Source organism: Panthera leo, chromosome E2 (genome assembly GCF_018350215.1).
Source record: "Panthera leo isolate Ple1 chromosome E2, P.leo_Ple1_pat1.1, whole genome shotgun sequence".
In the NCBI taxonomy this organism is placed as follows: Eukaryota; Metazoa; Chordata; class Mammalia; order Carnivora; family Felidae; genus Panthera; species Panthera leo.
Window position 1 is genome coordinate 24719192 of NC_056693.1, and position 19326 is coordinate 24738517.

General features: G+C 38.5%; 2 protein-coding genes and 1 non-coding gene across 4 annotated transcripts in view; 2 read left to right on the forward strand and 1 right to left on the reverse strand.

Annotated features, from left to right (window-relative positions):
• Positions 1 to 11767, reverse strand: part of VPS35 (VPS35 retromer complex component) — a 28508-nt gene extending 16741 nt beyond the window's left edge. Inside the window, exons 1-5 of the mRNA XM_042918737.1 lie at positions 11687 to 11767; positions 5751 to 5849; positions 4416 to 4512; positions 2974 to 3097; positions 1535 to 1717 (exon numbers count right to left, since the gene is read on the reverse strand). Coding sequence (XP_042774671.1) covers positions 1535 to 1717; positions 2974 to 3097; positions 4416 to 4512; positions 5751 to 5849; positions 11687 to 11689 — 506 coding nt within the window. The 5' untranslated portion in view covers positions 11690 to 11767. The remainder of the gene's footprint in view (positions 1 to 1534; positions 1718 to 2973; positions 3098 to 4415; positions 4513 to 5750; positions 5850 to 11686) is intronic.
• Positions 739 to 811, forward strand: TRNAK-CUU. The gene has a single exon. It is a non-coding gene; the product is annotated as a tRNA-Lys (tRNA).
• A 215-nt stretch (positions 11768 to 11982) lies between the features above and the next one.
• On the forward strand, positions 11983 to 18912 carry ORC6 (origin recognition complex subunit 6). Of its 2 annotated transcripts, XM_042918738.1 has the most exons (7): positions 11983 to 12318; positions 13762 to 13891; positions 15097 to 15260; positions 15480 to 15569; positions 17089 to 17201; positions 17667 to 17735; positions 18346 to 18912. In XM_042918738.1, exons 1-7 carry the CDS (start codon positions 12254 to 12256, stop codon positions 18471 to 18473), a joined length of 759 nt encoding a protein of 252 aa, XP_042774672.1. In that variant the 5' UTR covers positions 11983 to 12253; the 3' UTR covers positions 18474 to 18912. The 2 variants fall into 2 exon arrangements, with proteins under 2 accessions (XP_042774672.1, XP_042774673.1); XM_042918739.1 differs by lacking the exon at positions 17667 to 17735.
• The last annotated feature ends 414 nt before the right edge of the window (positions 18913 to 19326 follow it).

A 19326-nucleotide genomic window follows, 5' to 3' on the forward strand; every position in this document is an offset into this window, starting at 1 on the left:
CAATGTTTTCTATTAGAAACTTTAACTTCATTGGCTTAGTGTTCAATTTCAAGGAAAACAGACTCAAGAGAAAAAAAATACCAGGGAGAGAACATAGTACAAGTACAAAGGGACAAAAAACTTTCCCCCACTCTCTATCCGGGGCCAACCTGTTCTTACAGCAACTCCATTAATTCAAAAAGCCTAAAAAACTTGATACTAATAACATACTAACTACATCATTTTATCAAAATTTTTATGGTTCCAATTGGAATATAAGCTTTGAGAGGGAAGAGACTATGTTATTTCCTGCTTATTTTTCATCTTCTAGGATAGGAAACATAGTTTTCAAAATTTTGTAACAACTGCCTAATTAAATGCTCAAAACTGGGGTGCCTGGGTGGCTCAATCACTTACGCGTCCGACTCTTGACTATGGCTGAGATCATGATCTCACAGTTCATGAGTTCAAGCCCTACATTGATTCTCTTGGGATTCTCTCACTCAAAAAATACATAAATACACTTTAAAAAAATAAAAAATAAATGCTCAAAAGTGACAGTCAAATCATAATAAAACAAATAACCTCACCATCTCCTCAGCACTGTTAAGTTTTTATCTCCTCTATACTGTTTAACTTTGTCACATGCATGGTAAATTTTTATTATATTCTTTTTCCCTTAAAAAGGAACTGATGTAGATATACTAAAAACTATCGAATTGTGCACCTTAGAAATAAATGAATAAATAAATAAGGGGTGCCTGGCTGGCTCAGTTGGTAGAGCATGTGACTCTTGATCTCAGGGTCACGGGTTCAAGCCCCATGTTGGGTGTAGAGATTACCTAAAAAATAATAATAATAAAAAAATAATAAAAATAAATGAATAAATAAAATTAAACAAAAAGATATTAAGTTCCTCAATCTACAGAATCTTCACATAAATAGTTCATCTAGTTGGTTGAAGACCACAGCTGGCTGACTATCTACACTTGTAGAATAAAAGTGCAATGGATGTGGGTACTAGAATACTGGTCACACAAGAGATGGGGCTCTCACTGAAAGGCTTTTGTTTTTTCAGTTTTGGAGTTAATATGTAATTTGTGTACACAGATAACTTAAGTCTCTTATATCCAGGTTATCCAGTCCATAAATTATAAAACTGATAAGATACTCAAGAAACAATATGAAAATTAGCCTCACTTGTGGAAAAAGTTCATCATACCTCATGAATTCATCATAAATGTAATTTAAAAGGTCACAGTTTCAAAGAATACTTAACATAATGGAAAAATGCTCTCAATTGTGTTAAATGAAAAAAGCAGGTTCTAATAATCCACAGACATAAATTTCATAATAGTACATTTTACATCACACCACACATGCTCAAGAGTTCTGTATCACAGGGGAAATACATACATGAAATGCTACAAGTCGCTAGTTGGGTGTGGGGAGGAGAATTACTGAGATTTATTTTCTTCCAAACACTTTTCTATACTTCTTGCATATTCTACAACAAAAAAATCTTACAACTAAATCAAGAAAGAAAATCACTTACTCTGTTGGCTCTCCCTCATCAGGTAAGATATTTCTGGTACACTGAAGAAGATAGTTCCGAAGAAATAAACCTCTCAAGGGATGTTGCACACCACGACACATTTCTACCAAATCTTTCAAAATATCTTTCCTGGACTGAGGAAACGATTTGACGTATACAACTCCAACTGTGATCAATAGATAACTAGGGGAATTATGAGAAAATATTTGATTAAAAATAAAATATTCAAAAATAAATAAATAAGTAAAATATTCAAGTCAAGAATTTGATTATGTCGAAACATACTGACTACAAACCTATTAAGCAAGACAGGAACCATGTTTTTCTTCTGCACAATGAAAAAATATCTAATTTATAATATAACCACAGTGCCTGAGTGGGTCAGTCAGTTAAACATCTGACTTCAGCTCAGGTCATGATCTCGCGGTTTGTGGGTTCAAGCCCCACATCGTACATTCTGCTGTTAGCACAGAGCCCACTTCAGATCCTCTGTCTCCCTCTCTCTACCCCTTCCCCGCTCACTTGAATGCTGTCTCAAAAATAAACTTAAAAAGAGAGAACTTATAAAGAGAGAAAACCACTCATTGACCCTCTCCCCAACTTACATATATATTTACATACAGGTTATGTATATTTACATACATATACAAATATATATATATATATACACACATGAGTATCATAATCACCTTTACACATTAGGAAGAGAATAAACATCATTAATTTTTCTAGTAGTCACGACATTAAACAAAACAGTAAGTCCACTTTTCTATTTCAAAAATTCCTCAACTATCTATATAAAAAGTAAAATTAATCATACCCTAAAACCTTAAAAGAAAACACAGAGTATTGGGGTGCCTGGGTATCTCAGTTGTTTAAGTGTCCAACTTTGACTCAGGTCATGATCTCACAGTTCGTGAGTTCGAGCCCTACATCAGGCTCTGCGCTGACAGATCAGAGCCTGCTTCAGATTCTGTCTCCCTCTCTCTCTGCCCTTGCCCACATTTGTGTGTGTGCATGTGTGTGCACTCTCTCTCTCAAAAATAAATATTAAAAAAATAAAAGTGGGGGGACACCTGGGTGGCTCAGTCGGGTAAGCATCCGACTTCAGCTAAGGTCATGATCTTGCAGTCTGTGAGTTCGAGCCCCGCGTCAGGCTCTGTGCTGACAGCTCAGAGCCTGGAGCCTGCATCGGATTCTGTGTCTCCCTCCCTCTCTGCACATCCCCAACTCGTATTCTGTAATTCTGTACTTAAAAATAAGTAAAAACATTAAAAAAAAAAGAAAAAAGAAAACCTAGACTTTCTACCAAAATGTTAATCTCAATTTGTTAAGAAATTAAGTAACCTTAAAAATGATTTTTAAAAATCAAAGTTTAAAGGCTATAACATAAAGTGGAAAATGCAGTTATAAAAGCCCTCAAATTCTCAATTACTTACAGTCTTGGGATAATGTTTCCAGCATACTGTACAAGTTCATAGAGATCTGCCACTTTTCTTCCTTTAGCAAATTCATCTGTCAGGTAGACCTCCAAATAGTGTAGTTCATCAGAAATAGCCATATCTTTTCATTACGATTAAGGACTCAAATAAAGCTAAGCCAGCCTAAGCAATACAACACTTGATCTTAGCCAAAAGGCCGAGAAGCAATGCCAGCCTAAGCAATACAATGAACTTGTTGGAGTCATTAAACTACTGGGCAGATATTTTAAACATTAGTCCTTCAAAAAAGTATGTGTTTAAGTGAAGACGATTTCAGTGGGTTTTCCTTATTTTAAAATAAAGGTTTTATGGGGTGCCTGGGTGGCTCAGTTGGTTAAGCATCCAACTTCAGCTCAGGTCATGACCTCACAGTTCATGAGTTCGAGCCCACATCAGGCTCTGTGCTAAGAGCTCAGAGTCTGTGTTTCCCTTTCTCTCTGTCCCTCCCTTGCTCGTGCTCCGTCTCTCCCTTTCTCAAAAATAAATACACATTTTTAAAAAAAAATTTTTTTTTTAAATTTTTTTTTCAACGTTTTTTATTTATTTTTGGGACAGAGAGAGACAGAGCATGAACGGGGGAGGGGCAGAGAGAGAGGGAGACACAGAATCGGAAACAGGCTCCAGGCTCCGAGCCATCAGCCCAGAGCCTGACGCGGGGCTCGAACTCACGGATCGCGAGATCGTGACCTGGCTGAAGTCGGACGCTTAACCGACTGCACCACCCAGGCGCCCCTAAAAAAATTTTTTAATAAAGTTTCTGTTTACTCATATGTGGAATTTAAGAAACAAATGAACAAAGAGAAAAAAAAAGAGAGACAAACCAATAAAGAGACCCTTAACTATAGAGAACAAACTGATGGTTACCAGAGGGGACAGGAGTTGGAGGATGGGTGAAACAGGTGATGAGGATTAAGGAGGGTACTTGTCACAATGAGCACCAGGTGATTAAAAACTTAAAAAATAAATGGAATAAAATGCTAAAGAAAAAAAATAAAATAAGGGTTTTTAAAGATAGTCTGGTAAAGCAAAGGAGTATAAACAAGGATTGCCTAACATACTACTAGAGGATTTTAAAATGGCAAATCATTGAATTCATTTCCACTTCAGAATACTGCATAACAAAATCTAAGCATTAAAGAACCAACTGCCTAATAGCTTCAATATCCTTCATGAAGGGACTGGAAACTGCAACAACCTATTTAAAGAAGCTAAGGCATAGAAAAAGGGTTTCTGATATTCAGTTTTTCTTTTTCTCACAAAATTTCCATGGAGTACTATTTGGTTAAGACAATGAAAAATAATGTAAAACCAGAAAAACATAATAAGGAACAAACAAAATATGGCCTTATCAAGAAAAAAAGTATGATGAAAATGTTCAATCTTCAACATTCAAAAGATACAAAGTTCATAGTAGCTCTTTGGTGATAACATAGAAGTCCGGAGTTCACCAAGCATATTAGAAGCATGTTTCAGAGCATCCATAAGCTTGTTTTTGTCCTACAGAAATACCAAGAGAACTGATGAGAAAGCTTTCATTTAACTTGGATTTGTTATACAGTATGTAGTACTTAAATTATTTTAATCACATGCAAATCAGGTTAGTTTCACTTTACATTCTCTCTACTGAAAGAAAAAGATTCATGGTTCATCAGGACTGCAAAGCTTATTAGCAAGTCATCTGTAACTAGGACTGCAAACTTCCTGGCATAACTCTAATCTTTTCAACCCCTAGTGACTATGAAACTAGCTCCATTAATTCACATTTCCTACAATCAAGAGGGCTGGCATACTAATTCTTTTAAAGCAAGATATTATCCTGATAATGGCTTTGCCACAAGTAAAGACTCTTCAGATATGTATGAAATGACTATCCTTTTAAGTATGTTTTCCTCCTCACAATGCCCATGTGTCCACTGAACACATAAATACAAAAAATGCCTGCAGATACAGAAAGCAATATTCAGACTCAGAAAAAACAGAAACAAGCAATACCAAGTTCCATACCCACCCGTCTTCTCCATTCCAACACACTTTTTTGTAAGAAAAAAATACAGTAGGTATAATTGGTTAAAATGGCATATTGCTAAGCTTTAGAAACTATAAGACACTTTACAAAGATAAGGTATTATCATCATCATCATCATCATCATCAGAGCAACTTATAACTTGAAGTACCGGCCTCTTTGGTTCCATTTCATAAATTTTAATGCAGAGAATCCATAGTTTCTATACAGATTACCTCCTACCCTGTCTTTTAGAATATGAAAACACAGAAACCGGTGTAAGGATAATTTTCAAGTTGGTTGCTGCAAAAAATATGTATCTATTCAGGATAGAAACAAAAAGTCTTCAAGATAGAAAAAAAGCTGAATAATCCAAACTGAAAGCTTTTAAATATATTTGCTCAACAAATATTTATTAAGCACCCATTATATGTCAAGTACTCCTCAGATTTGAGATATAGAATCAATGAGGCTAGTAACTAAGGGCAGATATTGGTATGTAGATCAACACTATGTGTAAATAGATGATAGGGTTTCTTGTCCTCCTGGAGCTTACATTCTGGTAGAGAAGAGACAATCCCAAATCATAAATGCAAATGCAAGTAAACAGGGCTCTCTGTTGGAATTGCTCCACACAGTGCTTGAGGGACATGGGATAAAGACAGAAGAAGTGATGCTATAGGACTTAAGAAAACCCAGGCTGAAATTCTGCTTTCATATTGACATTCTTACCAGGCATCTCTTCATCTGGAATGACTGGACCTTCACAGCCTGGATGGCTTCATCCAAGAGCTTTTCCTGCTCATCCTGAGGTGACTGCTGTGTTGTAGGCTGAAAAATAAAAAATATTTCCATTAATGTCCCATTAGCACTCTCCTCTAAAAAATCTGTTATTTCTGGGGTGCCTGGGTGGCTCAGTGGGTTAAGCGTCCGACACTTGATTTCCACTCAGGTCATGATCTTGCAGTTCATGGGATCCAGCCCCCAGATGGGTAGAGCCTGCACAGGATTCATATTCATTCTCTCTCTTTTTCCCTCTCTCTCTCTCTCTCTCTCTCTCTCTCTCTCTCCCCCCCCCCACCCGCCTTCCCCTCCTCCCCCCCCACACCCATGTGCTTGCGCACTTCTCTCCCTCTCTCTAAATAAACTTTTAAAAATAAATAAAATTAAAATAAAAAAATAAAAATCTGTTATTTCCATAGCTCTAGCCATAGCCCTTTTCCAAAGCTTTCATAAGCTCATTCCAGTTCTAGATCTCAAGCCCATTTATCTATTTTTGACAACTATTGAACCCAGTCATCTAACTTAACAGCAAAATAATGCCAAAGGGGAACAGTAATGTATACGGAATTTCTTCTCTCTCAGAAACTGATTCAACATACTTGTTAGCAGGTTGGCCTCAAAAAACATGTGGTGTTAGTTTAAATCCAACCCGAACACAGCCATCCAATCAATCTAGTCTTTGTGATAGGTATAGTGTAACCCAAATCTCTAAAAGCCTCTTTTTTTCTCCATACTACTTTTCATCTGCATTTTAGTCTATTCTTAGATCAAGAAGCCAGTTTATGGAACACTGACATTTTCAGGCAATATAGAACAAGAAACTAAAAAACTTAGAAATAAAATAACTGAAACTAATATTAGTGACTGATGTAGAAGGCCATAGGAGTACTCTCAAGTACCTACCTTACCATTTCAAATAGAAAAATCTATAGTTATAATGGACAAAATATTATGTACTCTTCAGTTTGTTACCAGCAAAACCTTATTTGCAAAATTAATTAGATTTACCTGTTAAGCAGAAATAACTACACCCTCCTTTATGCTATATAAACGTGTTTACACCTCTACACTCTATAAATGCACTGTACTGCAATTATAAATGATGATCATTTTTATATTAGGTTATGTGATATTCACAAATGTTCACTGTAGGAAAGAATGAGTTGGTTTTAGAATGTTCAGGTTACGTGTTTAATTAAAAAAATGACTAAAGAATCAATAGATGAATAGTTAAGTTCTGGTATACACATATACATAAACACATAAACTGGAATATTATTCAGTCATGAAAAGGAACAAAGTAGTGATATATGTGACACGAATGAAACTAAAAAACATCTTGCTAAGTGAAAGAAGCCAGACAAAAAAGAGACCACATATTGTATGAGTCCATTCATATAAAATATCCAGAATAGGCAAATCATCCATAGAAACGGAAAGTAGAGGGGCGCCTGGGAGGCTCAGTTGGTTAAGCTTCCGACTTTGGCTCAGGTCATTATCTCATGGTTCGTGAGTTCAAGCCCTGCGTAGGGCTCCCTGCACCACTTCCGAGCCTCTGTCTGCCTCCCTCTGTCCCTCTCCCACTCAGGAGCACACACATGCGCATCTGTGCTCTATTGGTAAAAAATAAACATTAAAAAAAAAAAAAAAGTACACTGGTGGTTACCAGAAGAGAGACTCATGGAATAACTGCTTAATGAGTATAGGGTTTCCTTTGGGAGTGATAAAAATGTTTTGGAACTGGACAGAAATAGTTGCACAATACTGCGAATGTACTAAATGTCACTAACTTGTTCACTTTAAAATGGCTAATCTTATGTTATATAAATTTCACCTTAATAAAAAAAAATAACCAAAGATAAAATCCCTCTTACACAATAAGATGGAAAGGAAGGCCGCAAAGACTTACACATAAACGTGAAAGTTTAATCTGGTCTGTTCCAATATCTGACAATCAAAACAACAATGAATTTGAGAGTAACAAAAACCACATAAAACCCATTTCTGAATTATAATCACTTATAAAAGTGGAAAGTTTTCTCTTGGTCTAATTTTGTAAAGAGGGGAAAGCTAATAACAAGAAATGCTAAGCGTCTCTATCTTTTTCCCATGGCAAACTCTAGTATCCTGTGCTTCCCTATGACCACACTTCTTCACAAGCATACACAAATTTCAAAGAAAAAGTTATGTCTTTTAAGCTAAACTTAAAGGGAACGTTAATTTACACAGCAGAACTATTAGTGTTAAATGTTGGTCTCAGAGGCAAAGACAACACCAGCATCTGAGGATTCTGACTTAATAAAATTTGCTATTCATCCTGGGCTAGTCCTCTGAGAACTTCAGTGACATCAAACTATAGTTTGGAATTTTTTTTGGCTCTTTATCTCTAGATGGAATAGATTTAACAATTATTAGAATCAACAGATTTCATTACATTCAGATGATCAACTTAGAGATAAATATTTATACATCAAGAAATTTTTATAATTATTTTTTATTGTGGTAAAATACTTACAAAATTTGCCATGTTAACCATTTTTAAGTGTACAGTTCAGTGGCATTAAGTACATTCACACTGTTGCACAGTCATCACCAACCATCCATCTCCAGCAGCCTTTTATCTTTCCCAAGGGAAACTCTCTACCCATAAAATAATCCCCCATTCTCCACTCCATGCCAGGAAACCACCATTTTACTTTCTCTTGAGTCTGACTTCTCCAGGTACCTCATATAAGTAGAATCATACACTTTTGTATCTGGCCATTTCAACTTAGCATGTTTTCAAGGTTCAACCTTGTTGTAGCATGTGTCAGAATTTCCTTTCCTTTAAGGCTGAATAATATTCCATCATTATGTATATACCACATTTTGTTTATCTATTCATCTATTGATGGGACACTTGGGTTGCTTCCACCTTTTGGCTATTTTGTATTAAAATTACTTTAATATAGCAAATATAACTGGTTACAAAGAGACTACAATTGTAAAAATATTTGTATAGAACTAAATAGATTCAGTGATTTATAAATAAAACTTTAGCAAAATTCTTCTATTTTGTATCAACTGGGTTTAAAATAGAAACATAAATACAAAATGTAGAAAACTACACCCTTATTACAAAGTAGGCTACAAATGAAAAACTAAAGCTATAATAAAGAAATGTATTTTTAGATATTACTTCCAGAACAATGTAGTTATTATACAAATGTAGCCATAATATGGCTATTCTAAGGGAGTGTCTTGATGCCCTCCCTGGGAAGTGTCACATACAGCAAGAACAGTAAGAACTGTTACGAACATGCTCTCATTAAACATGAGCCAGGTAATCAATGTCTCCTCACTTACAGAAGTGGTTCCTCATTTACAAATGACTCTATACTTAGCAGTTACATGGGTCAGAGAAAAATGGAAACACTAAAGAATCAAGATCAAATTAACATTTGTGACTAGGCTCACTTTAGCTTGAGACCCAGGCCAAACAGTCCTAAGTCTATACAATTACACGGTTCAGAGAAAGGCAGAGAAAGTGATCCATTATGAACGGATCACTTATAAAATTACTCTCCATTCAAACAATGTGCATTCATTTCCTCTTCCATCAAACAGGAACAGTAAGAGTACTTATACTATTATGACGAATAAATGAAATGACACAGAGCTCAGAACATGCCTAGCACTTAGTAATAAGCACTTTTTAAGTGTTATTATTATTATACCCCCCTCAGATACAAGCAATTATCTCCACCCATCCTAGCCACTTATTTACTGGTCCATTTTTTCACTGATATGCTGTAGATGTAATCCTAACACAATGCAAATCAACTGTAAAGTGAAAATAACCACTCTCACAAAGATACAGAATTTCATCATATTTAGTGAAAGTACTATTTTATTTTTCTCAAAATCAGAAATTTTGTATTTTCTTTTGTTTTCCTTTGCTTTCTTTCCTTCCCTTCCCTTTCTTTTCCTTTCACAACATTACAACTGAAGTACAGAGCATTAAGGATGATGAGGGCTTGGGAACTTCAAAATACAATTTGAACACTAAACTGGCTCCAACTTCATTTACCAATAAATTTCTCCAGGAATTCTATGTTGGTACACACCATGAGCATTCACTTCTCTCAGCTTCACCTATTGGCAATGCTCTTTCTCCTCCACCTGGAGAATTTCTGCTTACCTTCCTCACTGTCTCAGTTCACATGTCACTTTCCATAGTCTTTTTCAGGCTCCTGAAGCAGAACTCTCTCCCTCTACGATCCCACAACACTGAGCTGACAGTGCTAATAAAGACTGTAAAGACTATATTACATTAAGTTCCATAAGCATATCTTCCCTGTTAGACACTCTTAAGCTCTTGGACAGTAAGGACCGTGTTTGTTTCCAGTGCCTAGCACTGACATTAGAAGGCATACAATATGCTTGAATTGAATTGTATCCCAGAATTTTAGGACGGGGAAGAGCCAAAGAAGCCAACAGTTGTTTTCAGTGAGACTCAAAGAAGAATGAATGACTCGCCCAATTCATAGAAACACTGACTGTGACAAGACTGACAGCCAAGTTTCCTTTCCCAAAAATGTCCATGAGGACAGGACCGTGTGTCCAGCTCACTGCTTCAAACTGGTTCACCCAGTACAGAACTAAGGTGTACAGCAGATCCTTAATTAAGTGCTTTCCATTACAAAACACTGTACATATCAATCCATAAATGTTGAGAAACTGACACATCCTCGCTAAATTTTTACATCGTCCTTACATCAGTTCTCTATTGTAAAAATTCTGAGAAATAAACAAAATCTTGTACGGCAATATATTATATGAAAGTAGTATGTCAAACATTTAATCCTGCTTTCTGGCATTAACACATTTAAAGTGAAGTCTGTTTCCAGGCTTAGAGGTTTATAAAAGCCTGTCTACATGAACTGAATAATGAGATCATTAAAATTACATAGAATACACCAACACCCCAAAACATGGTTTATACACTGCAGATTATGTCAAAAGCTAATAAAATGCAAGTGACAACTTGCCTTTGTGGAAACTAGGCACATGGATTTACATTTTGAGGAAGTTCAAGTTTACAGGCCAACAGCCACATCACGATTTGCTGCCACCACGAAGAGGAGCTAACAAGAATGAATGCCTACTTCCAGCAAATAAAATACTTAGATTTCATCAATGAGAAGACACGTAATATAGCCAAGGTACCCGATAAACAAACATTAAAGGAAACAAGAAGTCTCCTTTCTGTCCTACTTAATGGATATCAGATAGCAAGAGTCCTTCCAGGAAATTCACGTGAGTCCCTAGAAATCGCTGACAAACACAGCAGTGGAAGGGGGCTATGAGGCCGAAAAAGGCCAAGACACCACTTGGCCCCTCCGGTAGGTATTTCTTGTACAAGAAAAGGGCGTGGGGACAACAGAGCACTACCAGGCACAAAGGTGGAAACGCACGCCAGCGACAGATCAATCTCTGGGCGGATCCCTACGCCACCTCGGAGTCTCAGGCCCACTGCACGCCCCCGACCCAGCCTGACGCTTAGACCCGGTATTCCCCTCAAGGCGCGGCGGTGGCCGACTCCACTCAAGAGGTGGCAGCAGGCCTTCATGGACCTCAGAGCCTACAGGCCGAGACACCCCCTCGAAAAGGCTACCCCATTCCAGAGCAACCGTTGCGATCAGGAGCCGCCGCCCACCCCGATCTCGGATCTGCCCGCCTGCGGCCTTCCCCGGCCTGTCCTCATCCCGCAGGCCAAGCCGAGCTGGTCTTAGCCCCGATCAGGCTGCAGAGCCCCAACTCCGCCCGCAAGGCTCCAGGGCGGTGGGAGAGCGCAGAGGTTGAAAGAAGGGTCCGCCCGGGGCCCGCCGCCCCTCAACACTTACCATGGCGACTCCCCAAAGCCTGCAGCAAGGAGCACCCACCCCGCGCGAAGCCTCCTGTGGTCAGGTGACGCTGCGGCCTCTCCAAACCCCGCCCTCCTTAGCCCCGCCCTCGGACCCTGCAGGCGGCTCCTCGATTGGCCCGCTTCTAGGAACTCAAGTCTCGCGTGTTTATTGGCTCCTGCCACTTATCCATGGACTGACGGACCTGGGTTCTAGCCTGTCCCTCCACAGTGTGTGAGAGAGGGCGGGGAGGTGCACTGTAGCGAGGAATCTCTCGGCGGCAGGAAGGAGACAGCAGGAAGTAAAGGTGTCGTTTGAGTAGTTTGTCAAGACGGAAGGAATGGAAGAAGTGGGAGCTGCCGGCCCAAGTTCACCTGTCCAGGGGCGTGCAGTCACGTTGCGCATGCGCAAAAGGAAGACTAGGCTTGATTTGTGGAACGGTCTCAACTTCTTGTCCCAGCCAATCCAGATGCAGTTAGAGGGGTGGGGCCTGGCCGTCACTGGCTGGCGCGGCGTTTGCGCGCGGGTTTCATCGTGTAGCAGCTGTTCGCGAGATTAGTTCGCGCCATGGAATCGGGGCTGATCCGGCGTTTAGCACCGCGCTTGGGTATCGCCGAGCCAGATGTGCTAAGGTGGGTTTGGCGGTGCACGCCTCAGCGGGCCTTAGACTTCCCTCAGGCGAGGCCCGAGTCATTCCCGCGCGTCGGGCAGTGCTGGAGTGAGGGGGGAACGCCGGAAGTGGGTGGGATTAGGCCCTGTCTCAGGAAAAACTTGCCAGCAGAGTGGGCCTTTATGAGCCGGCGAGAAGGGACAATTGCAGATGTCTTTAGGAACAGCTGTTTCGGTGGGAAGGGAAAAGTCGGAGAACTTAGGTCGTCCCACAGATGTTTATTGAGGGTCTCTTTACAGTGGTGAGCCACACAGACCTCCATTGAGGTTACTGTCTATGACAGAACTAGGGAGAAAACTAAACTGGGTGATGTGCCGGAAGCGGGGGAGGGAGGAGCACAGAGCGCGCCCTGGCGTTTGCTTTTCATTAAAAAAACAAATCCTAGGGGCGCTTGGGTGGCTCAGTCGGTTAAGCGGCTGACTTCAGCTCAGGTCACGATTTCGCGGTCCGTGAGTTCGAGCCCCGCGTCAGGCTCTGGGCTGACGGCTCAGAGCCTGGAGCCTGCTTCCGATTCTGTGTCTCCCTCTCTCTCTGCCCCTCCCCCGTTCATGCTCTGTCTCTCTCTGTCTCAAAAATAAATAAAAAACGTTAAAAAAATAGAAAAACAAATCCTAGAAAGGCCTTGGAGGGGCTGTCACTTTTGCTGAGACCAGATTGATAGAAGGTGCCAGCTATCGGAAGACGTGGGAAGAGCGGCACAAAAAATCACTTTGCATAATCCAGGGTTAGAAATAAAGCTGTTGTGGCTGAAGCGTGGAGAGCAAGACAAGGCCCGATGCTTTGGCGCTCAATTGAGGGAGAGAAAGGAAAGCACTTCTTAAGAGTTGAAGTAAGACCTCTTGAATTCAGTAATCGTTTAGAACAGCCATTCTCAAAGTGTGGTTCCTGGACCAGCAACATCAGTATCATCTTGGCACTCCTTAGACATGTAAATTCTCGGGTCCCATTCCAGGCCTACTGATCAGAAACCCCGAGGATGGGACCCAGCAATCTGTTTTCACAAGCTCAAGGTGATTGTCTTGTACATTAAAATTTGAGAATCACTGATTTAGAGGAAGGGGTAAAAAGAAGGAACCCTGGTATAACTGCCAGCCTCTGCGATAGTTCATGTTTGTCCCAGTAATGGAAGGATGAAAGAAGTTGGGGTTTTTTGTCTGTCTGTTTGTTTGTTTGTTTGTTTGTTTTTAAGAAATTGAAGAACTTACTTTTGCTTAGAAGTACTTAAGCACAGTGGTGTCTGAGGTCAGGGCTGATTCTGTCTTACAGAACCTTGTCTCCCACCCCCACATAAACTTGCATAGGAGTTAGGCCCAGAACGAAGTCCACCAAGCTGTATTTATTGTTTACCAAAGTGTTGGGCAAACTTCTGGAAGAGTCTTAATGAGCATGTTGCCTTTATAACCAGGAAAGCAGAGGAGTACTTGCGACTGTCCCAGGTGAACTGTAATGGCCTGTCTGCACATACCACAGAAACCAGCAATGCAGTCATGTGCCTGGATCTTGCAGCTTCCTGTATGAAGTGCCCCTTGGACAGGGTAAGTAGGTCCCACTGAATGTCTAAATAATCCTCTGCAACACTGAAACTTAATCATATGTTTTAATTTCTGATTGGAAAGAGTAGACTCTAACTAAACTCTTGTTTTTTAGAATTTTCCTGGCTATTAGATAAGATTATTCTAGGTAAACTTCAAGACCATTTTTATCAAGTTGAAGAAAATTCCCTTTACTCTTTACTATCTAGTTTCCTTGGCTGCCTCTTTCTTTACTCAAGACCATCTTTCATGCAGCTGCTAGCATCCTCCTAAAGCGCATGCTTTAAAACCCATATGTATTTTTCTTCCAGTATCACAGTGGTTGAGAGCACAAGCTAGGAGTCAGGAAGAGTTAGATGTTGAGACCAAATCTCAGTACCACCAGTTACTAGCTCTGTGAGCTTCCAGTTTCCTCATTCATGAAGTAGGGATAAGAATATCCATTTCACTGGATTATTGTGAGGATTAAACCATATACTGTATGTAACACACTTAACACAGTATATATCACATAATGATATACTCATCAAATGGTGACATTGGCTCCCCATTACTGTCAAACTCTCCAGCCTGTCTTAAATACTAACCTCAAGCTACACTATTTACTTAACAGACTATGCACTTTAATGACTTACATCTTTGTAAAGCAACAACCTTTTTTTTTTTTTTTTTAACATGCATTTCTTTTCTGGCAAGGTCTTCCATGACCCTGCCTTGCTGTTACATCCTTCATGAAACTTTCCTTGACTTTCCCAGGTATAGTTGGTTTCCCTCAGTTGTTGATCCTCCTGTTTCCCAGTTAGCCTCTCCTCTCCCTCCTCCACACAATCATCCTTCCCACCCCCACTCCCACTACTTCCCTCCATCCTTTTCCCACTAAATTGCACATTGTCACTTTTGTTGAAAAACAGGTGTCTCCTGTGTTTTTTTATTCACAGCGTGGCTGTAGTAACACTATGTTGTTTTTTAAAATTATCTGTGCTTATGCATGACTGTCTTTCTAAAGTGTGAGCTCCTTGAAAGCAGTACTCAATTCTGCCTGACATGATTACTGACTTTTGACTAAATGAAGCTAAATGTTTAGATAGAGTCAGTTGTCACAGAATTAATTAATTTTGAAAAGGTGACCTACTAAACAAACGTTTAAGGCCACCAATATAGAATGATTATGATAATTTTTATGATTCATGCATTTTTTTCTTTTAAAGGTTTATTTAATTAAACTTTCTGGTTTGAACAAGAAGATGTATCAGAGCTGTCTTAAATCTTTTGAGTGTTTACTGGGCCTGAATTCAAATATTGGAATAAGAGACCTAGCTGTACAATTTAGCTGTACAGAAGCAGTGAACATGGCTTCAAAGATATTGCAAAGGTAAGAAGCATAAAGAGTCTTAACTGAAAATTTATACTGATACAAAAGGCAGAATTATCTAATGTCCTATTTTCAGTCTTAAAAAATAACTAATATGGTAAGGTGATATGATGTATAGCTCATGCATTTAAATGGCTTAGTAAGTTCTCATATGCATTTTCAGTCCCTTTGAAATAATATTTTTTAACAAATAATTCTGCAAACACTGCTTTCCCTTAGCTATGAGTCCAGTCTTCCACAAACACAGCAGTTGGATCTCGACTTATCCAGGCCACTTTTCACCACTGCTGCACTACTTTCAGCATGCAAGTAAGTGTGCCTTTTAATATTGAGAAAAGTCCACAGTTCACAAAGAGATTTCTCATTCCCAAAGAAGACTTCTAATTCAGTTTATTTCAACACAGAGCATGTTTTCCCATATAAATAATATTAGGAATAGTGGCCAAGTGACCAGATTCTGTTTAGCCTACAATATATCTGACAATTTGGATCACTGTTGCCAGTAGTCTGCTTGCCAAGGGTCCATGTTTTGTTTTTTAAGTTTTTTATTTTCTTTTGTAATCTGTACACCTGACGTGGGGCTCAAACTCACAACCCCAAGATCAAGAGTCATATGTTCTTCTGACTTAGCCAGCCAGGCACCCCCAGGGTCTACCTTTAAGAGTGATAAAATCTGTCGTTAAAACTGGTTTATGATTATTCCAGTCCTATCTTTTTTAAGTACCAATTGCAGCTGTTTTTCAAGTAATTTAGAAAACACCAGTGATGAATTTTTACATCTGAATTTTAAAATTTGGGGTTATTTTTGTGCATACTGAAATGATACCTTGGAAATACTCCTAACTGTTATCTTTGTCTAAAGTTGTCTTATTTGATCTTGCTGGGAAACTCCTTATAAAACAAAATATAGTTGTCCTGTAAAGACTGGGTTTCTTACTACCCAGCCTCTAATTTTGGTTGTTTAGCTCTATTAGCTACACACCTAGAATGATTAATTGGCATTCATAGAAAATGTCCTTTTATTTCAACAAAGATATGTGTATGTGGAGAAAGAGTATGGCGGCTGTTACAAAAAACAATATTAACAACTAACCCTACTTTTGAAACCAAATTACACTGAGCAAACAGAGGTTTGACTAGATTTATCCTAAACAAGAAGTCTCTTGTATATTTCATTAGTAGTTGTTGTGGACTGGTAATTAGGAAGGTGATTGGTAATTGGGGAGGTGAAAGTGATTTATCTTCCTATAGTATAAACATAAGTATCATGGGTTAAAGTGAGTTGAACACTTAAAAATGCTATGATTGTCATTCAGCAAATTAGTAACATCTGAGATTCACTGAGAGTTCTTCAAGGCATGAACCACTATACAGATGTCTTCTGTGTGCCCCCTTTTTTAAAATTTTTTTAAATTTATTTTTGAGAGAGAGAGGGGGGAGGGGCAGAGAGAAACTGTGACAGAATCCGAAGAAGGTTCCAGGCTCTGAGCTGTCAGCACAGAGCCTGATGCAGGGCTTGAACCCATGAGCTGTGAGATCACGACCTGAGCCAAAGTCGTATGCCCAACCAACTGAGCCACCCAGGTGCCCCTGTGTGCCCCTTTTGTTACATGACAGATCCCATTATATTTTAACTGTCAGTCCAACAAATAACTAAATAAGTAGTTTTAAAAGGCAAATTTACATGATTATAGCTAATAATATATGTTTGGAATGAAAGGAAAACTAAACATAAAGCATGAGTGGAAAGGAAATAAGTTGATAATATGGTTGGCCAGAGATAGCTATACTGGTCTTAAAAATAGTAATTTATTAAACTCTTTTATAGGGTTTTAAAGCTAAAGGTGGATAAAAATAAAATGGTAGCCACATCTGGTGTGAAAAAAGCCATATTTGATCGACTATGTAAACAATTAGAGAAGATTGGACGGCAGGCTGACAGTGAGTATTCATTCTATATTTCAAGAATGTGTTATTTGAAAATGTAAACTTACTGGTAAAAGCCTAATATTTTCAAACTTGCAAAATGGCTGCTTTCTGAATTCTGTATTTAATGTGGACCAAGTAAGTTTTTAGTAAGAAATTACTTGGTTTTTCAAATAAAGTAGCATAATGACCTTTAAAACACCTGTGATTATATGACTCCATGCCTGAAAAATAGATTTTCTGTTAACATGCTCCAATGTTAAATGCTAGCCTCCATATACATAAGCTAGAATAGAAAAGATTCTCAAGTCTGACAAGAGAAACTAAAGAAAAGAGAAGGGCAAGATCATTTGCCTTCTCCTTATCCTAGTATTTGGTCAAAGTATCTAATTTTTATTTGTAATCCAAAATGTGCCCAACTAGTAAAATTAAGAATAGGAGAAAATTTAGTTAGTAGGTAACACGTTTTTTCCCTTAAAGGAGAGGCTGGAGATTCAGCTACTCCACCACAGAAGAAAAAGAAGACAATGGTTGAACCTCCAGCAAAAGGTAAGTTGTATTAACACTGGACAAGCTTTGAAATTAGTGCAGTGGGATTAGTGTACAGTGAGTTTAATGCAGTGAATAGTCCCGTGCTGCTTTAGCTGCTTGCCTGATAAGAGTCAGGTTTTAAATAAATTCTAACAATCATTTATTTGATAAGACACTTTTCCAAGTAGTCATTTAAAGAAGTTAATAGAAATATTATGTAAGAACCTATCTGAAGCCAAACGGCTTAGGTTCAAATCCTGCTTTAATACCCACTGACTCTAGAACTTTAGGAAAGTCACTTATTTCTGTAAGCCTGAATTTTCTAATCTTTTGCGGTTAATATTAGCACCCACTTCATAGAATTATGGTGAGGGTTGAATGAGATAATGCCATTGAAGTTCTTGGTTCAGTGTCTTGAAGCACAAGATAGGTGCTTGATAAATGTTAACTATTTTAAGGATGTTGTGAGGTGCATGGAGTAAAAGAGCAAAAAACTAATGTGTTAGCTACTGTTTCCAGTTTTCAGCATTATATTCCATATTTTTTAATTAATAAGATCTTTGAAACAAGGTTACTTTTTTTTTACTTGTAAGAATTTTGAAACACTTTTGAAAATTTTCTTTCATAGAAACAGAGAAGGTAGTAGACAGACCACATAAACTGCAGAAAGATGAAGATCTGACACAGGATTATGAAGAATGGAAAAGGAAAATTTTGGAAAATGCTGCCAAAGCACAAAAGGTTATAGCAGAGTGATTTCAGCTTCCAGACTGCCATTGGCTGCAAACTAATAGTACATCTGCCACCTCAATGAAGATGTGAGAGCTTTGGAATTTTATTTGAACTCTTATAACAAGGATCCGAAGACTATTGCCTTAAAAGCAAAGAAGTCAGTGCTGGGGCTGAGTTCTTGGAAGCAAACTGGCTGGTGACATGGGCGACAAATTCATTAGGTCAGGCCCAGTGCCTGGTTGGCATGGCTTTGGCTCCCCACAGGTCTGCATTCCTACAAAATGGAATTGGAGCCATTTTGCTCTTTTGTTTTAAGCAAAAGACATTCTCCTGTCCTATCAATATAAAATTCAGGTCTGAATGGAATACTATGGATTTTACTTAGGTTTTTGTGTAAATTTCTTGTTTGACTAAATCAGTATATGGTACAGCTTGAGTTAATAAATATTTCTTTTTATATGCATTCAGGTTGCCCTTGTCATCAGTTTGGGGGAGTCATTGCTATGCTAAAAGCTGTCTACTCTAGAAGAAAAAGGCCATATGCTGAACCATAATAATGCTCACTAGACAACAAACTCTTGAATCAGACTCCCTGAGTTTACAGCCACTTAACTACCTATGGAACCTTGAGAAAACTAATTAACTTCTTCATGCCTCATCTATAAGTAGGACTAAAAATGGTGTCTACTTCATAGAATAATTTGGAGGTGTATCTGAGCTGATACATATAAAACATTTAGCACAGTACCTGGTATAAGTAAGTATTTAGCAAATGTTAGAATATAGAGAGAACTTCACATATAAAGGTCTCATGTAATGAATTACACATTAACAGCATATTAAAAAGTCAGATGGACTGAGGGCTATTTTCTTTCAC

What these genes read in the sequence shown, in the direction of transcription:
- ORC6 (XM_042918738.1), top strand. Translation starts at nt 12,254, where the DNA reads ATGGAATCGGGGCTGATCCGGCGTTTAGCACCGCGCTTGGGTATCGCC. An exon ending in GCCGAGCCAGATGTGCTAAG is followed by an intron (nt 12,319 to 13,761) that starts GTGGGTTTGGCG and finishes CTTTATAACCAG; the next exon opens with GAAAGCAGAGGAGTACTTGC. An exon ending in GGTTGAACCTCCAGCAAAAG is followed by an intron (nt 17,736 to 18,345) that starts GTAAGTTGTATT and finishes TTTCTTTCATAG; the next exon opens with AAACAGAGAAGGTAGTAGAC.